The sequence below is a fragment of the Pongo pygmaeus genome, chromosome 2 (assembly GCF_028885625.2).
Source record: "Pongo pygmaeus isolate AG05252 chromosome 2, NHGRI_mPonPyg2-v2.0_pri, whole genome shotgun sequence".
Classification (NCBI taxonomy): domain Eukaryota; kingdom Metazoa; phylum Chordata; class Mammalia; order Primates; family Hominidae; genus Pongo; species Pongo pygmaeus.
In genome coordinates, this window is record NC_085930.1 from 55,239,090 (window position 1) to 55,253,191 (window position 14,102).

Below are 14,102 nucleotides of genomic sequence, written 5' to 3' on the forward strand. Positions count from 1 at the left end.
CTTTGTTATAGACCAAAAATGCTAAGGTTTTGTTCAGTGAAAAATGATTCCAAATTAAAAACAACTACAAAAATACCCGTTTATTTTAATATCCAGAATCTGCAAGAAATTCAGATCAGTAAGAAAAAAAAAATCCCATCAAAAAGTGGGCTAAGGACATGAACAGACAATTCTCAAAAGAAGATATACAAATAGCCAACAAACATATTAAAAAATGCAGCCGGGCGTGGTGGCTCACGCCTGTAATCCCAGCACTTTGGGAGGCTGAGGTGGGTGGATCACCTGAGGTCGTCAGGAGTTCAAGACCAACCTGGCCAACATGGTGAAACCCCATCTCTACTAAAAATACAAAAATTAGCCGGGCGTGGTGGTATGCGCCTGTAATCCCAGCTACTCGGGAGGCTGAGGCAGGAGAATCACTTGAACCCAGGAGGCGGAGGTTGCAGTGTGCCGAGACCACGCCACTGCACTTCAGCCTGGGCAACAAGAGCAAAACTCCGTCTCAAAAAACCAACAAACAAAAAAATAGATGTTGGCATGAATGTGGTGAAAAGGGAACACTTTTACACTGTTGCTGGGAATGTAAACCAGTATAACCACTATGGAAAACAGTGTGGAGATTCCTTAAAGAACTAAAAGTATATCTACCATTTGATGCACCAGTCCCATTCCTGGGTATCTACCCAGAGGAAAAGAAGTCATTATACGAAAAAGATACTTGTATACGCAGGTTTATAGCAGCACAATTCACAATTGCAAACACACGGAACCAGCCCAAATGCCTATCAATCAACAAGTAGATAAAGTAACTCAGGACTGGAAAACCAAACATCAGATGTTCTCATTCATAAGTGGGAGCTAAGCTACGAGGACGCAAAAGCGTAAGAATGATACAACGGACTTTGGGGACTCAGGGAGAAAGGGTCAGAGGTGGGTGAGACATAAAAGACTACACATTGGGTAGAGTGTACACTGCTTAGGTGTTGGGTGCACCAAAATCTCAGAAATCACCACTAAACAAGTAACTCATGTACCTAAACACCACCTGTTCCCCAAAAACCTATTGGAAAAAAAAAAAAAAGAATCTCATGGACTCCCAGAGAACTCACAGACCACACTTTGAGAACCACTGTTTTAAGAGAACTGAAAGGATAGTCTCTTAATACAGTATACTAATTGTATGAAGCCTAATTTCAATAAGCTTTACAAATTCTTCCTTCATGCTATGCTTTATTTGCAGTCCCATCGTAAATGTGCACCTTCAAGCTATGCTCTAAATTTGCTTTTTAAATAAAAAAGAGAACCAACAAAAACAACAACAACCCTGTTTCTCCAAAAACAGATAAAATTCTAACATTTTAAATTTTAACAAAAATTATCTTCCTGTTCACCTTACCATTGGTTGCAATACTCTTTTAATTGTATTTTTTCTGCCAACGTCCCAAAAGCATAGTCCTTACCTTTGCAAATTCTGGAGGTGGACTTTTCCCTCTACAGAGATTAGACAAAGCCCATACTGCATTCCGGGTCATGGTCAGGCGGTTTTGCTTTGAAAATAACCTAAAAGCATGATGGTACAATGGTAAACTATATAACAGACAGTGATTATCTGATGACATAAATACTAAATAATAATACTATTGATAAAGAGATGTCTTCAGATAGCTTTTCTCCAGAACATTAAAACTTCATTAATTCTGATGCAAGTAATTCAGAATTCAGAATTTTGGCACGGAAAAAGATAGGGTGCTTGAGGAAATGATCTAAACAAGAAAATATCTGGAATTAAAAATAACACTAGAAAATCCAAAATGATTTCCAAAGATGTAATGCTTTCTGAGGAATCTCTTACATTTTTATTCTCAAAAAGAAAAAAAAAGAAGGAAGAAGAAACTTACTGCAAAAGAGGGGGAAGGATATTGCAGTCTAAGACATAGTCCCTGCACATGGTACTATCTCCAGCAATGTTGCCAAGAGCCCAGACTGCCTGTGAAAGAATCATTCATTAATAAAGGTTACATAGTTTAATTCCCTCATAATTCTTTCAGATGCCAGTATATCACAATAACACGTTCATCAGAGAGTCAAATGAAATAGTTGTAGGACTGGGGGAGGAAGATAAATAATATCCTAAAGTGTACAACAAATAGAAGGTATTCAGTTATTAAAGGAAAGAACTAATTCATTTTTGTTTGTTTTTGGTTTTTGAGACACAGTCTCGCTCCGTCACCCAGTATGGAGTGCAACACAGTGAAACTCCATCTCTACTAAAAATACAAAATTAGCTGGGTGTGGTGGCAGGCGCCTGTAATCCCAGCTGCTCGAGAGGCTGACGCATGAGAACTGCTTGAACCTGAGAGGCCAAGGTTGCAGTGAGCCGAGATTGAGCCAATGCACTCCAGCCTGGGTGACAGGACGGACGGAAAGAGAGAAGGAAGGGAGGGAGGGAAGGAGGGAAGGAAGGGAGGGAAGGAGGGAAGGAAGGGAGGGAAGGAGGGAAGGGAGGGAGGGAGGGAGGGAGGGAAGGAGGGAAGGAGGGAAGGAAGGGAGGAAGGGAGGGAGGAAGGGAAGGAGGGAGGGAGCGAGGGAAGGAGGGAGGGAGAGACGGAGAGATGGAGGGAAGGAGGGAGGGAGAGACGGAGAGATGGAGGGAAGGAGGGAAGGAGAGATGGAGGGAAGCAGAGATAGAGGGAAGGAGGGAAGGAGAGACGGAGGGAAGGAGAGACGGAGAGAAGGAGAGAAGGAGAGAAGGAGAGATGGAGAGAAAGACGGAAAGACGGAGAGACAGAAAGAGAGAGAGAGACAGAAAGACAGACAGAAAAAAAGAAAGACAGAAAGAGAGTATTTTCTTGCTTACATAAGAAAACAGTGAACAAAAAGAAACTTGTTTTCTGTACTTTTCTGCACAAAAGTGGCAAAGACTAGCCACTTTCTTTTTTTTTGAGACAGGTCTCGCTCTGTTACCGAGGCTGGAGTGTGGTGGTGTGATATCGGCTCACTGCAGCCTCGGCCTCCTGGAGCTCAAGTGAACCCTCCCACCTCAGCCTCTCAAGCAGCTGGGACAACAGGCGTGTGCCACCATGCCCACCTACTTTATTTTCTGTAGAGATGGGGTTTCGCCATGTTGCCCTGGCTGGTCTCGAGCTCCTAGGCTCAAGCAATCTGCCCACCTCAGCCTCCCAAGTGCTGGAATTACAGGCAGGAACCACAGCACCTGGCCTACTTTCAGCACTTGAAATTTCTACAAGAAAAAACCTCTATCAGTAACTGCTTACATGGTCTAAAAAAGTACATATACAGGGCTTAAAGAATGTCATGTTTGGAAGGGGAAGATTATTTTATGTGTCTAAGAGAAATTCTGCCTACAGTCACTGAGAAATTTTCTATTTGGTTAAGACTAAATTTCTAGAACACTCCTTTGTGACAATACATAGATTACCAAAGCCAACTGGGTGAAACTCAGCTCCTTATTATGTTGGGAAATTTTGTGTTTTTTGTTTGTTTTTCTTTTTTTGTTTTTTTTTTGTTTTTTTTTTTTTGAGACAAAGTCTTGCTCTTGTCACCCAGGCTGGAGTGCAATGACGCGATCTCGGCTCACTGCAACATCCACCTCTCGGGTTCAAGCAATTCTCCTGCCTCAGCCTCCCAAGTAACTGGGATTACAGACACGCACCACCATGCCCGGCTAATTTTTGTATTTTTAATAGAGGTGGGATTTCACCATGTTGGCTAGGCTGGTCTCGAACTTCTCGTGATCTACCCACCTTGGCCTCCCAAAATGTTGGGATTACAGGCGTGAGCGACGTGCCCAGCCAAAAAATTTCTTTCACCTGCTTCTTTTTGTTTCATTTTTACCTGTTCCTGGACATCTTCAAACTCTGAGCTGAGCAACTCTATGAAGATGGGCACAGCTCCTGCCTGAATCACAATCCGGGTCTGAAGAGAATTTCCTGAAGCAATATTTGTCAGTACCCAAGCTGATTCAAACTATAAAGATAAAAATAATTTTCATTATCTTTTTAGAAAGTAAAAGTTTGTTTACTTATAACAGTAACATTTTCTGTACATGAAAAAAGATTCTGAGATCATTATTTGCACATAACCTATCAGTTGAGTACTATATTAATTTTAAAAGAAGAATATCCAGAAGAAATACCTCAACCTAGAAGAATATTCAGGGTGTCTAAAATTTCAGTTCAAGAAAGAGTAAACATGACACCATAAAAAGAATGAGAGAGTGTTACATATGCTGATATGGAATGATCTCCCAAGATATAAATGAAAACAAAATGTGAACAGTGTACATTAATATGGCATTATACCATATTTTCTAAAAGCATTAAAAAGGAATATATGCATTAATTTACTTATTGCACAGATTATCTCCAGAATGAGTTAGAGGAAACTAAATACTTGTTTGCCTGCATGGAAAGGTGATGGTAACTAGGGAATAAGGATGAGACAGACACTTTTCACTGGAAAGCCTTATGTGCCTTTTAGCCTGTACCATGTATGTTCTCTAATAAAAAAGATTTTAAAACTTCTGTAGAACGGGCGAAGTAAAATGGGGAGAGAATGTCAGTGTGAAACATAAAATACAGGCACAGTGAAAAAGGCAAAAGGTATCAAGTGATAAGTAGGTGAAAGGAGTTAACAGCACATAATGAAAAGAAATGACAACTTCAAAGCATAAGAGCTTCCAATAAATGAGAGGGCTCCAAACCAAAATACAGAGATAGAACTTTTTGGGCATTCTTAATAGGTAGGGAAAAATGAAGGTAAACTGACTAAAGGTTGATATATAGCATTACAGCACTGGTAAACAGAAGATATAAAGGAAATTATGGCCAACAAAAAATAGAGCATACTACTAAAATATATCTCTAACACTAACTTGACTCTTTAGCCTAATATTCAGAAATCCAATAATGAACTCTTTTCTATTTAGTTAAGAGTTCTTAATTACATTTCAGGTTGTTTCTTCCACCATTCCGTCTTCTATTTAATAAAGCACATACACAGAAAAAAAGAAAAATTCCACGGCATGTCCTTTAAATCAGAGAAAATAACAAGTCATCATCAAATGACCTGTGATTCTTCTAAGCTTCCAGATTAACTAAAAGGTAGCTGTCAGGTAGAAAACTAAATTCATTAATCTTTGGGAATAGAGGAAGACAGAGGAAAATGGGCAATCTAATCAAATCATGTTCAAAGCTATGTTAACGATAGAAAATTCATAGCAGAAGACACATAACCAATGGATGTTCCAAAGAAAACTATAAAAGTGACATACATGAGTGAGGTAAGGTGGTTTAGTAGCAGCAGGGAGGCCCAGAGTAGGAGTACTTCGGTTAAAGAGCCCGTATCTGGTCCCTTTTTGTTACAACAAAAATTCTGGGGACTTGCAGATTAAACCCCAGATATCATGAAATAAAAATTCTTCCCATATTCATCTCTATGATTAAATTACTAATGAAAGCAACACTCAGACCCTTTCAGTACATCTGAATTAAAACTTGACATTTGTACTGTACTTTATATTTTCTTTTTTTTCTTTTTTGAGACAGAGTCTCGCTCTTGTTGCCCAGGCTGGAGTGCAATGGCGCGTTCTCGGCTCACTGCAACCTCTGCCTCCCGGATTCAAGTGATTCTCCTGCCTCAGCCTCCCAAGTAGCTGGGATTACAGGCGTGTGCCACCACGCCCGGCTAATTTTTGTATTTTTAGTAGAGACGAGGTTTCATCATGTTCGTCAGGCTGGTCTTGAACTCCTGATCTCAAGTCATCCTCCCATCTAGGCCTCCCAAAGTGCTGGGATTACAGGCATGAGCCACCGCACCCGGACACTTTATATTTTCAAAGTACTATTCACATACTCGCAGATGATCCCTACAACAACCCAGAGATGTAAAGTATCTGGCTTTTCTTGTGTACAAATGAGGAAACTACCTGAAAAAAATCCAACAATTTGACTAATGACTCGAGTAATGTTACACAGTCAAAGACAAGGACTAAGTTACAGCCTCCTAATCTAATACATTACGAAGCCCAGTCATAGTTTCCTGAAACATAATGCTGACCCAGAAATATTCCAATTGCTTGTAGTTTGGATATCTAGTTCAAGAAATTTTAAATAACAGTATGCCAGATTATTTATACTAAAAAAGAAAAAACAAGTTCACCTAAGATGTAGCTTCTTTTGCTTACTAAGAAAATTAATTTGTAAACCAGAGTCATATGATGTAAGTATAAAAGCAAACTGTCCCACCACAAGGCAGGCTCAAAGTTCAATAAACAGTCATCAGATACTGCAAACATAAAGTCAAATAAATGAAAACTGTAAGGAAAAGCAATCTGGAAAAAAAATAAGATCAGAATACATACCATCTGTATACAAGAAAAAGATTACAGTGAGATTTGGATACAAAAGAAACTATAATAATAACCTGGGTACACAGGGATATAGTACAGAGTTATTCGTGAGAAAAAATTACTTAGAATTCTAATTGGTGCCAGCGTTCAAACTGCTATTTTGAGTTTAGCACCAAAGATCTCAGGGCAAATGAGGGAGAATTCCAGAAGCTACACAAGTTAATAAAATAGAGAAGCAAAACAATTCAAGTGACAGTGACTAAGAAAATGAAAAGTAAGTGATTAACGGCCTGAATACAGATGGTAAAAAAGAGAAATTATTACATCTTAGCAAAAGAATAACATGCCAGTTATGCTTATCACTAAGTAGTACACAATGATGATAACCTCTCAATGCAATTCAGGAATGAAAATCAAAAACAGTTTTGCTATTATTGGGGATAGAAGTAGATGGGTAACTGTAACAAGAGGACCACTGAAAATACAACCATATTCATGCATTAATAAGGCAATAAAACACACACACAGGGTGCTGATTACTTTGCTGTTTTCACTTTGTGAAAGCTAATCAAGCTGTATTTGTGAAATTTTCTACACACATCTATACGCGTGTGATACGTATGTATGTTTATGCAGGTATCCACATATGTATGAGGGGGGGGAGTAAAAAACAGAATCTCCCTGAATATAGGCCTCTGTTAATGTTAGAAGAAGTAACTGTTAAACGTATTTAAGTATATGTTTTTAAAAAATTTGATGTACTTTAAACTACGTAACTTCCCTTTCATCATAGTCTGTACTTTAAAGCTGTATTCCACTGAGATTTGCCATCTATTTTTCTGTTTTTTCTAAATGTTTCAGCCTTGGGTACTAGACTAGAATTTAACATGAAATAGTTGTGAAATGGGAAAGCCTAGAATTGATGGCAAACACATATGCATAAAGTTATGATAGAAACAGCCAAAAAAATTAATTAAAGTAAGCAACCCTGTTACAAGGAAATCATTAACCTGGAAAAAAAAAAAAATCTAAGAAATGGTATTGCCTGAAGTAACAAATGGTGGCCAAATAAAATGTTCATTTCTTTTGTTGTTTTAAACTACTATATTCTTAATATCCAAGAATGGCATCATACAAGGAAACAAGCTATCATGCAGCTGTAACTACTTATAAATTGTAATTCCACTCATTATTTTTCACTGTCCTGAACTCACTAAATAAGGCTACAACTGAAATCTGCACACTGGAGGTTTGATGTTTTCTCTCTTCCCTTTCTTAGTCTCTACCTTCTGGCGCTCAGTTCCTTAAATAAGGAAAATGAGAATCCAAAGCTGAAGTACTTCTGACCTCCTATCAAGTTTCCCACTCCAGGTTGAGGTACGCCTGGTTCCCTTTCTCCATTTGGATCAGGACTCTGTTGCTGGCCACTTTGCCGGTTCCACTCTGGTTCCTAGCAAATGCCAGGCTCACCTGGAGAGCAAGTGAAAAGAAAGGCTCACATCAGAAAAATAAACCCAGATAGCAAACTCTGCAGAGAACAGTGCCTGAGTCATCTGAGCAACTTTCCAGGAAAGGCAGAGAGATCAATGAAGATGGGAAAAAACACAGGAGGATGAAGGCTTACTGCAGTTTATCACATTAAGCTTTTAGAGGGGACAAGAAAGGCAGAAAAGGGGAAACTAAGCCAATGTAATTCAAATTTACAACTTTCCAAGGATTATCTGTCTAATATTTGGAAATAGAAGGCAATATATTTATTTCTAGCTATTTTTATAAACTTCTATAAGAAAGTTTGGGAATGCCACATCTCAGCATTGCAAAGGACAGTACAAAGATACTGGGCCTGGACTCAAAGAAGCAAAAAAGTAGGCTCACAGACCATGCCATAAACCAGACCAGTCTCATGACAAGGGCTCAGGTCTATCTGAGACCTAGATGTCACTGAGCTTGAGAATGCGCTTAGCTAAAAGCCATTGTCTGCTTCCAAAATCCTAGATTCCACCCATGTTCACCTTCAGTACCTGGGTAGCAATGCTCAAAGCAGGCACTTTTATCTCCCTGGTTTGAGGTACCTTACTGACTTGGGAAGCCAGAAAGAAGATAAAAAGATCCTTCACTAGGATTCACAGTTCTTTATCTATGGAATGAAGAAATTAAGTTTGTCCACAAGATTTATTAGTGAGCTGAGCCATCAAATTTCCTCTTGGCACCACATGGCATGACTCTCCTTCTGGAAGAGAAATGACAAAAGCCCTATTCCAAAGGTGCACTACTCAAGTTCTAATAAGCAGGTAAGAGTATCAGGGATAGCTTACATCTGTGTGCTCTCCAAGAAGGCAGAGGAAGGAGTAACCTCCAAGCTTCCCAGAGCAAGTCTAATTATTTGAAAACATGGCAGATCATCAACTCTCCTGGCTTTAAGATCTCTCTCGATATACTTGCCCCCTTGCTTCTGAGGTAGTCAAAGGTCCCCACTAGTCACAGTGGAGACAGAACACCATGGTGTCCTTAAACGTGCACATAAAAAAGCTAGAGATGGCCCTTAGATAACAAACAGTTGGTTATTTCTCAGAGTTAGGACAGCTAAGACTATCCTCATAAAATCATGAGGTTATCACTTCCAGAGGAATCATTTTGCAATATTTCAGCCTAATTATTAGTTTGCACAAGGGTGGAATCTGGGAGTTTACGTAGAAGCAAATTAGAGATTTCTGAAGGCTTTCATCTTCAGATGGGTTAAAATACAAGTTCCACGATTACAGAGTAATGAATTAAAAAAAGATGTAGAATGTCTTAGCCAGAAGAGGGCACTGTCAGAGAATGTACTTGTACTTTTTAAGGAGTACAAGTGGGGAAAGATCCATTTCTCCGACTTTTTTCATTTTAGAACTGAAAGGTTATATACCATCTATCTTTAATGCATAAAAGAACTACCACCTAATAAAAACCGCCAAATCAAGGAGTAAATTCAGTATCTCTCATCTACTCTCATTCCCAGAGACAGGAAAGAAACACTTTTTTCAGCATGAACAAAATAATTTTCCCTACCTCCCTCTTCCTACAAAGCATTTCAAATGATAAACTGCAGTAAGGTTCCTCATTTGGTCCCTCTGGTTCTCGGCAGGTTGCTTAGGGGATCAGGCTCTGTTCTCTGCAGTGTTGGTTGTCTGGATTTCCTTTTATCCTGAGAAAAGTCTCTCTCTTCCCTTGCTCTCAGGGTGAACGTTATTATTTTTCAGGTGGCTGATGATCCTGGCCTTAGATGGGGACCAGAATTACAATCCAGGAGGCAGCTAGCAAAACAGAACCTTAATTCAAATGAGCATGGGAACTGGTAAGTGTCAAACTGGAGAAGAAAAACTGATGGGACATTGAAGTACTCTACCTTTTCTGGATTTCTTGTTTTTCCTCTGGAAGGAACTCATCACCGCAACAAAGAGTGTAAAACAAAGAGAAAGAAGGGATAGGAGGAAAGGAGAGAAAACATCAAGGCAAATCATCAAGTTGTATGAATAATCTATAACGGTGTGGACAGTAAGGAACCTGGGGACAGGAGCTATCACTTAACAAAAATGCCCCAGTGTCTACATGGCTCCAGCCTTAGAGTAAAGAACAGCACACAAGGGACGGGGGATATCTTTATGATTAACTAGTTTTTGGCAAATATTTACTTAGAAAGATAATCCCATTTTGTGATCAACTTGGTACCTAACCAATTTTTAAAGTTGCATAGTCTCGGGGCCCAAGCCTTTGAGATTAGATCCTACAGGTGAGAATTTAGGGATCACATGTATTTGTTACTAATAAAGGCACTGACTCAGTTGGTTACTCCAGGGAAGTTTACTAAAAAATCATCAGTTTACTAAAAACCCAACTTTATCCAGGGGGAAAAAAAATAGTAGTTTAGAATTTCTAGATAACTTTCAGGATAAGAGTCAGCTGACTGTTGGTTTCTTTTCTTATGAAAATTACTGAATCCTTGGCTGGAAGCAGTGGCTCACACCTGTAATCCCAGCACTTTGGGAGGCCAAGCAGGTGGATCACTTGAGGTCAGGAGTTCGAGACCAGCCTGGCCAACATGGCAAAACCTCATCTCTACTAAAAATACAAAAATTAGCCGGACGTGGTGGCGGCTGTCTGTAATCCCAGCTTCATGGGAGGCTGAGGCAGGAGAATCACTTGAATCTGGGAGATGGAATTTGCAGTGAACTGAGATCTTGCCACTGCACTCCAGCATGAGCGACAGAGCAAGACTCTGTCTCAAGAAAAAGAAGAAGAAAAAAAAAAGAAAATTCTGAATCCAGAGATTACAAAATGTCCTCTTGGAATCCCTTATATAGTACAGTACTGAAAGCCTAAATTGACACAGCAATAAGTACACAGATTCCTGACAAGGTTATCTCCTTATCGGCTTTTTGTGGGGTGGAGGAATAATTAATTAGGAACAGATTTGGGAATTAATAAGACTCTGATCAAGCCCATGTCACACCATCCTGAGAAAGCCACCAAGTATCATCTAAAACTCCCTCAAAACCAAATTTTATGTAGCCCACACGTAAGTTCCTAGTTGTAATGGCTCCTCTGCTGTAAACATTTCCCTATTAGAGAAGTATTATTTACAATCATAAAACATTTTAAATGATTAAAAATGATAAGAATAATGAAGAGTATAAGGAAGGCCTACATGTTAACAAAGCTATGAAAGCAGCTTGCAATGTAATTGTCAGGAATATCATTATAAACAAACTTAATTCTTCATACACATAAAAATTAGTAACAAATTTGTGTACAAAACAAAAATTTTCAAAAGGAATTAAGTTATGAGGCAATAAATAAAAATTACTCGCACCTGCAGTGTACAATTCTCTTTTCGTTTGAGGAACTCCACAAACCTGGCCACTACTCCTGGTGTGCTGATAACTTCATCAATAGGAGGGTTAGGTTCTGTTTCCCCATAAAATAAAAGAAAAAAAAAATCCTTTGATTTCAATGCAAGAACTTGACAGCTCAAAATTTCTTAACATCCCTCCCTCCATTTACCATCTCTCATGTTGGAAATCTACCCAAAACAAATGAAATGTCAAATTGGGTTTATCACTTTGAGGATAGGGTAGTCTGGAATGTTTCACAATGAAGACAAGTCTCAATATGAGAATAAAGGATGGGAAGAATTCTTAAAAATTAAATTACTGCCTCCACTTTTTAGAAAACCTAAAAAGCAGGGGGCAAAAAATCCCTCAAAAGACCATTGTTAAGTGTTCTGGTATACTTCCTTCTAGCCTGTTTCCTGTACATGGGTTTTAAGTCTAACTGCTCTTGTCTGTTGTAAATCGTCTTAAGGAATTGCATTACCAGATTCTCAGTAGGCCTGCAGAATTTAATTTTGTACCTGTAGGAGCTAGCAAGAATTCGCTAAGATTGACTTGCCAACTTAATCTCACTTTCATTCACGATAATACAGTATCCTATAAATGATGTCACTCAATAAAAACTTATAAGGCAAATAGGAAAGAAATGTCATAGACAATCAGATTAATAACTTCAGCCAGAGACTGACAAAGTTACTGACAATATGCATGTGGCAATGCCAGAAAAATGGCAATTAGATCACAATACTACTAGGCAGATTCTTACCCAAGTCAATGGCCTTACTGAAAGAGGTGACTAATGATTCAATGTTCATTTGGAGAGGACTCTAATGACATGTCATTTACCTGGTTCAACATTTCTATTAACCACTCAGGTAAACACAAAAAAACAAATTTGATGATTACAATAAACTAGTTAATATGCTGAGTTACAGAAATAACACAGAAAAAGAACAATAAGTCAGAATAGGCAACAACAACAACAAAAAACCGAAATAAAGCAAAGTTCAGCATCTAAATTTTTCAAACGGCAATTTTTTAAAATCTACATGACTTCACAAACAAAACCTAACAACAGTTCGTGAACGAAAGCACTAGGGAGTTTAGTTTGCTGAAAATTCAATAAAATATTACTATGCCATGACTATCAAAATAACTAGCTACCTTGGACTACATTATCAAAATAGACACTCCTAGGGCAAAGAAGGTAACCTCTCACCATACCCTACATTAATAACAACACATCTGAAATATTGGATTCTAGTTATCACATTTTTAAGAGGTATGCTGGCAAACCAGAATACATGCAGGAAGGTAGCAGAATGTGAAAGCCCTTAAAAAAAAAAAAAAAAAAAAGCACATTACAGAAGAAAACCATTAAGCTTAGCATGTTGAAAGAGATAAGACTTTTTTAAAAGGGGTGAGGAAGTATACATTTCCTTCAAATATTAATAAGCGGTCTGCAAAAGACAATTTTTTTTTGTCATAGTGGTAGTTTTTTATTCCACTTAACCTCAAGGGATATATTAAATTTTTTTTAATCACTAATGACTCTAAACAACCATAACTTAATACTGGGGGGTTTAAGTATTTACTATCAACGTAATAATTGGTTTCAGAATTCTTTTTACTTGCCCAGGTTGATAACAAATATCAGATTCCATTCTACACTAATTATATCAAAAAAAGTAATTACCAGCTGGGCGCAGTGGCTCATGCCTGTAATCCCAGCATTTTGGGAGGCAGAGGCAGACGGATCACGATAGGAGATCGAGATCATCCTGACCAACATGGTGAAACCCTATCTCTACTAAAAATACAAAAAAGGCCGGGAGCGTGGCTCACGCCTGTAATCCCAGCACTTTGGGAGGCCAAGGCGGGCGGATCACAAGATCAGGAGATCAAGACCATCCTGGCTAACACAGTGAAACACCATCTCTAATAAAAATACAAAAAATTAGCTGGGTGCGGTGGCGGGCGCCTGTAGTCCCAGCTACTCAGGAGGCTGAGGCAGGAGAATGGCGTGAACCCGGAAGGCGGAGCTTGCAGTGAGCCAAGATAGCGCCACTGCACTCCAGCCTGGGCGACAGAGCAGGGCCACAGAGCGAGACTCCGCCTCAAAAAAAAAAAAAAAATACAAAAATTAGCTGGGCGTGGTGGCGTGTAACTGTAATCCCAGCTACTCGGGAGGCTGAGGCAGGAAAATCGCTTGAACCAGGGAGTCGGAGGTTGCAGTGAGCCGAGATCGCACCCAGCCTGCACTCCAAACTGGCGACAGAGCCGTCTTAAAAAAAAAAAAAAAAAAGGTAATCACCCTGCCCACCAGTAAATCCATTCCTAACTTTCAGTGGTAAATTGCTAACATTAAAATCAACAATCATAGCTCTTTCAAGGAGTATTTTTAAAGTCACTCTATAAAAAAAAGTCAATCTCTCAATTTGAATTAACATGAGATACTGACTACTACTCACTGTAAGGTCTTTTATAAAATAACCCAAAAATGAAAATAATTCTGTTTTCTGATCCTGGTAAGATCCCACAAATAAATAGGAAACTTAAAATTTAGGCATGGTTCACAATTACATATATGTCTGTATTTTTATTCTTTTATTGATAAATATACTCCAAAACAAATTATCTGTGGTATGAAAAACAGACTATGGGAAAGTAATTTTGTAGAGACATGAAAAAATATACTGAACATATTCATAGCTCACCTTTTGAAAGCAGTTTCCTGAATTTCTGTGTTGCTGAAAGCTGTTGCTCTGGGCTTTTGGAAAATATCATTTCAATCATGTCAGAAGTGATGACACCACCCTGCGATCACAAACAAAAGAACATATAATAAATTATCAACCTTAATT

The 14,102-nt window shown here is 38.7% G+C and overlaps 1 protein-coding gene across 3 annotated transcripts in view; it reads right to left on the reverse strand.

Annotated features, from left to right (window-relative positions):
* Positions 1-14,102, reverse strand: part of KPNA1 (karyopherin subunit alpha 1) — a 90,975-nt gene that overhangs the window by 25,982 nt on the left and 50,891 nt on the right. For all 3 annotated transcript variants that reach the window (XM_054483837.2, XM_054483838.2, XM_063661667.1), the window contains exons 4-8: positions 13,956-14,055; positions 11,220-11,314; positions 3,856-3,987; positions 1,899-1,987; positions 1,461-1,560 (exon numbers count right to left, since the gene is read on the reverse strand). In XM_054483837.2, the coding sequence (XP_054339812.1) occupies positions 1,461-1,560; positions 1,899-1,987; positions 3,856-3,987; positions 11,220-11,314; positions 13,956-14,055 (516 nt within the window). The remainder of the gene's footprint in view (positions 1-1,460; positions 1,561-1,898; positions 1,988-3,855; positions 3,988-11,219; positions 11,315-13,955; positions 14,056-14,102) is intronic.